The 5,908-nt window shown below is 29.1% G+C and overlaps 1 protein-coding gene across 1 annotated transcript; it reads right to left on the reverse strand.

Moving 5' to 3' along the window:
- Positions 1-827: 827 nt before the first annotated feature.
- LOC130934369 (acyltransferase GLAUCE-like) lies at positions 828-3,425 on the reverse strand. The gene is made up of 3 exons (XM_057863946.1): positions 3,012-3,425; positions 1,771-2,281; positions 828-1,207 (listed from the first exon to the last, which is right to left on the reverse strand). Exons 1-3 carry the CDS (start codon positions 3,423-3,425, stop codon positions 828-830), a joined length of 1,305 nt encoding a protein of 434 aa, XP_057719929.1.
- Positions 3,426-5,908: the final 2,483 nt, after the last annotated feature.

Genomic DNA, 5,908 nt, shown 5'->3' on the forward strand with positions numbered 1-5,908 from the left:
ATTTTTAGAATTTTGTGAAAATAAAAGATACCTCTCTAAGCCTTTACTAAATGAGCTTGAAGGCATTGCGATGAGAAGGTACCTCTCTAAGCCTTTACTGTTACAAGATACAAATTTAGATATGCAGATATTTAATATTTGATTTATTTGATTTATTTACAGAATTTCCAAGCTTAAAAATGTGGGAAACGTAAAGGAAGATTATCGTGAAAGGCTCCTGAAAGTTGTTAATGCTATGATAAGTTTTTTGAGGTATATTATCTTGATATATCAGTTAATTTTGTTAATGGTGTTTATGCCTTTTTTTCTCCAATCATTTCCATCATATCATACTTATATATAGTGTTATTTAGCTTGTATTCGTTACATAACTTTTCTTTTAAGTGGTTTAACAAATTACATCCTAGCAGAAGGCTTATTGTGAGAAATCTCATTTCTTGGGTTGACTTTTTGGATGTAATGGAAGAAACCTTAGATCTTGAATATGCACTTCTTCATAGAATCTTTCTTGTTCTTCCTTGTGGAGCGCTGCTTTCAATTACGTGAACCTGTATTGCTTGTTGGTGAAACGGATGGAGGGGAAGACTACTGTATGCCAGTTACTAAGTGCCTATTTGCAATTGGGGTTACATATTTTGAACTGTCATAAGCATACAGAAACATCTGACTTCATTGGGATACATATTTCCCCTCTTCAATTTATTTAGTTTTTAGGACACTTGAGCTCAAATACTATTATTAGCTGTAGTGCTAACTAGAATGATGTCTTCCAGGGGTTCCGTCTTCTAAGAGAGAGATCTAGACTGATTTCTATTGTGCCTCTGATTTTAGAATTCTAGCATTATCCTACGAAATATGTACATTTGATCTTCTGGTAAATCCAGACAGACATTAAGACCTCCATCACCTGGTGCTGCTGGTAATAGCATGACTAGACCTGGCTTAACAGTAAGTGGTGTTGAACATTTTAATTTACCCCATGCAAAATGTTGGTCCTCAAGCCCCAATCTCAACCCTGAAACCAATGAGAAACTATCTTCCCTACAAGGTACTCCTTTGTTCAATTCTAACCAATCTATGCTTGACTTAATATACTCGTCATCCAATCTTTCAATTCCTTCTTGTACTTTTCTGATATGATAAGCATCCTCTAATTCTGTGAGCTCCTTCACAGTTGCTCTTGCAAATCCAGGAACCAAAGCATTGCCTGTAATAAAAAAGTACAACAACATTTACAAAATTAAACACAAGTTAGATTGGGTTATTTACTCTTTATAAATAAGTTACTTTTATGTGATGTTTTGAAAATAATTTACATCAAGTAGTGGCAAATTTTATTTTGTTGTACTTTTTTTGTCTTTTAAATGTAAGAAGTTTCAGTAGAAAATATGAGAGGGAAAAAAAGTAAAGATGTATTTTTTTGGTTAGTTTTTAGCTAGAATAAAAAGCAAAAAGAAAAGATTAAAAGATGGAATATGAGACACTTATTTTTCTTTCAATTGATATTGTCAAATGTGATCTTTTATGATTAAACATGTTCTCTCCTATGTTTTCTTTTAGTTCTACTTAAAATGCATATGGTGCGAAATCACAATTTACAACAATTGAGAGAATCTATTTTCCATGAGAGTACCTATATAAATGCTCAAATTTCAAAAATCACATTTTTGTAAACTTAATGGTTGGTTTGGTAAATTTTATATAATGATTATTTTTTATATACACAACATTTTTTTGTTAAAAATATTCTCATATGTATTTCATCCTTACCTGCAAAGCCGTATGGAAGTTCTGGAGAAACTCTTTTCCTAACATCCACAGGAAATAACATTGCCGTCACTTTATCATCTAACATCTTTGTTGCAATAGTTCTCGCCTTCCATATTTTACCGGCAACAACATGAAAAGTAGTCACGTTCTTTAAGTTACAATCGTTAATAGCTTTCATTTTAAAGCTGGCAATTTGCTGTGGAGACAAATAAAGAATCTGAATTTGGTTTTGTGTCACATTTTGTCTTACACTAATGCCACCACTTATTCCACGAACACTAAACAAGTTTTCAATGTTTGTAGCTTTTCCATACTCAAAATGTGGATAACTAATCTTTGGTGGGTTTCTTGCTCTTAGCAATGTCCTATCTGCAAAAGGAACTACGATTAGGGGATCACCACGTGTTAATGCAGCCAAGTTTGCCCCAAAATCTCTTACTGCTAAACCGTCTAGTGTACAATGGTTGTAGTGAGCAGTTAGTGCCAAACTTTTGCAAGCAAATTGTGTCAGCTGTGAGAAATAATGAAATATTTATTTTTATAATAATAACAAACAAATAAACATGAACAGAAATTAATTATAATAATATGGGATCATCATGTGTAATTATCACAATTTTGACTAAACAGATCAGTGTTGATAGCTAAAAAAATCAGACATTTTATTTTAGAAGAAACAAATAATAGAATTCTAATTATGTACACAAATCTCGTTCTCTAATTTGTATTTAAGAAATTTTTAAAAATCAAATTCCATAAAATCAGACCAATTGATTTCGTTTTTACTAAATTTTTATATACATAGAATCTAAATCACTCCTACGATTTAGTTTCAATAAAATTAAGAAAAAAAATTCATGCTAAGGAAAAATATTTAATAAAACAATACAATTAGATTACACATGTTTATAATTAATAATAATTTTTTTTGAATATTTCCAAAATTTGTAAACAATTATTATAGCTTAAAATATTATATTATAATTATGTCTTATGTATTTGAAAATGTTTGTAATTGAGTTTTCACGGATTGTTATCCTTCAATTTGTATTTATAGTCAAATTTGCAAGACCTGGCTTGCTAATTGAAAGAAAATTTTTAATTACAATATCTATACTAAGTTACTACTTATGTTTTTCTAAACGTTGATACAAATATTCTGTAACTACAAATATAAAATGAATTAAAATCAAATTTAAGTGTTAGTTATGTTGCACTTAAGGAAGCATTAATTGACCAACCTGTACCGATAAAAGGGGTTTCTCTTTCAAGTCAATTTCTTCTTCCTGGAACATAGCAAATTTCTCTAAATTTTGATTAGGTGCAAAAATATTACCAAATTCACTCAACTTTCTATCAATTCTTGCAGCAATAACCACAATACCAGCATCATTACAGTCTATTTCAAACCGATGACTGTCCTCCAAACTTTGCACAAGTCGACCAGCCATAAAATCATAATGCACAAGCAATTTACCAAATGCATTGCATAATTTGTTGAAAATTTTAGAAAAACTCATTTCGCTACTTGGAGGATCAAAGAAGAAGATATTATCTTGGTAAACAACAAGACATAAGTCAATATTGGACAAGAAAACTCGCTTATTGAGAGTGGATTGCTCGGGATAAACAATTACTTTCTCCAGCAGTTCCATTATTCTCTTAAAATTCGGTATTTCCTCAATATATTAAGTTAATGGAATACCAAAAAATAAGAGAAAGTGGCAAAAATATATAGTGCTTGACAAAAGGTTAAACAAATCACAACATCACTTTATTGCTATTAACATTACTGGAAAGTTATAATTATGTATGTTATTCTCCATTATTGTTGCTTACATATAACGATTGGATTAATAATGCGTGGTTACACATAATTTTTTTCTTTTCTGGCGTCAAAATTTAATACTTGTAACTCTCAACCCTTTTGGTTTTTTTATTAACACAAGTGAAAAATGTTATATCATAATAACTCATTTCATAACAAATTTGTAGTGTCTCCACACAAATAAATGTTACGCATAGTTCATATAACTAGTAGGAATTAGTTATACATATTTATATGACTAATAACTAATATATCTAACTTAAAAACTTATATTATCTAACTTAATTTGAATCTATTCTATTACCTTATTGGAAATCTTCGGGTTTTCACCTGTCGTATATTTTCTATTTTTCAGGTGCAGGGTATGACATATCTCGCTGAGAGTGCGGGATTTCTTATGAAGAAGCAAAAAAGATTCCTTTAAGATGTATTTTGGTTTTATAGATCAATCTCTCCCCTTTGAAAATGTATTGTTGTATAACTTTAATTCCTCTTAGAGGCTTTTATTGGAGAGATATGTTTATGTTATGTATTTTCTTAATGTTATATTATTCTAGCTAGCCTTTTTCGTGGGTCGAGACTAGTAACTACTCTGTGTATACGTTATTATATATTTTAGTTGACTTATGATATCTTCCACTTTTTATCTGACATTTTTACCTCTTTACGCATTTGTGTATGATTATCGAATAGCGATGTTTTAATTTTTCTTCACGGGCTCTTAGTTATGATATTATTCTTCTATAATAGATCCAACTTTAAGCTAAATGGAAGGGAAAAAAAAATTAGAAAATGATATTATGATGCTGAAAATGATAGCATATTTTTTTATCTAGACTTTGTAGTTTGTATGTTTTTAATTCTAGTGATTTTTTCAAATTTTGTACTTGGATTGTATTGTATTAGCCATAGGGGACATGTGTAAGGAGCAACTATGCTAAATTACTTCTTATATGTAACGCTGATGTGTCAATCTCTTGTAAATATCTTAATATATGAATAAAACTTTTGGTTCCAGCAATTGTGCACTTTTATTTTATTTTTTAGCTTGTCATTCTTTGTAAGACTTGAAAAATATTTATCAGTGAATTTAAAGTGAAATTTGATATAGAAGTCCATTAAGATTATAGAATACAGAGTTTAAGGTGAAGTTTGTACCATTGAACCTTAATCTATGATTGTGAACTTGCCTAATCATTTACAAATAAAAAGAGTGAAATAAATAAGCAAGAAGCATGCTGTGAAGAACTAATTACCCTAATTTTTGTCAATGATTCAACATATTAAATTCTAGCATTTGATATCAAATCATTTTGAAACCATTCTTACAAGTTATTCCTGATTTTATACTCCAAAAAATTGAATGACTTAGAAAATTGCACACTATATCCACATTTAAATACAACTTAATTTCTTATAAACGTTGCAAAAATATATATGAACAAAGATATATTCTGCACCACCATATTTAAATAAGGCCAAACAAAGCCATTAAAGAGTTGTTGAAAAATATCAACAAAAAAGATCTACATAACCATAGTAAGTCTTACATCACATTTTGCAATTTTATACCAAATAATAAGTTATGGAGAGTGCAAAAGATCATCTTGATTTTGGTTATGACTACGAGAGTAATATTTTAGGGCAAAGAGAAAGAGAAGACATGTATTAGAAAAAGAGAGAAAAAGAAGATAGGGACGTGGTTAAGGAGATGGATTTCTCCAGGTAATTTAACATTCTCATTCTTTTTAGTGAAATCACATATATCTTTATATGAAATAGTGAAACCACATATATTCTTTTTTGTTAAACCAGCAAAGTTAATATATAATTTTTATGTTAGTTAAAAGAGAAAAAGAATTGACATTGATAGTTAAAAGAGATATATCCAAAATTGCACTGCCTAAAATTGACACAGTAGTGTTTGCTTCCTTATATATATTCATACATATTCGTTTGAAGGCTCTATATATAAAAAAAAACAAGATAAATGATGATTGTATATAGAACTTAAATAACCAATACATAACAATCAAAAGAAAAATGTAAATGCTACCTATTAGTCTAAAGTTTGGTTCTCAGATATGGATAAAGAAACTTTTTTGAGAACTCATTTCTCAATTCATAAATTCGGTATGTGATATTTCTTATTAATTAGTGATTAATGGATATAAAAACTTATTAATTTTGTACTTGTTTTTATTCCTATATATCACCTACTTGTTAATTAGTACTATGTTTTATATATGAATTTTTTTGACAACCATTCCAACTTGAAGCCTAAAATTTTAATTAGATCTCTAAAATCAT

Source organism: Arachis stenosperma, chromosome 6, assembly GCF_014773155.1.
Source record: "Arachis stenosperma cultivar V10309 chromosome 6, arast.V10309.gnm1.PFL2, whole genome shotgun sequence".
In the NCBI taxonomy this organism is placed as follows: Eukaryota; Viridiplantae; Streptophyta; class Magnoliopsida; order Fabales; family Fabaceae; genus Arachis; species Arachis stenosperma.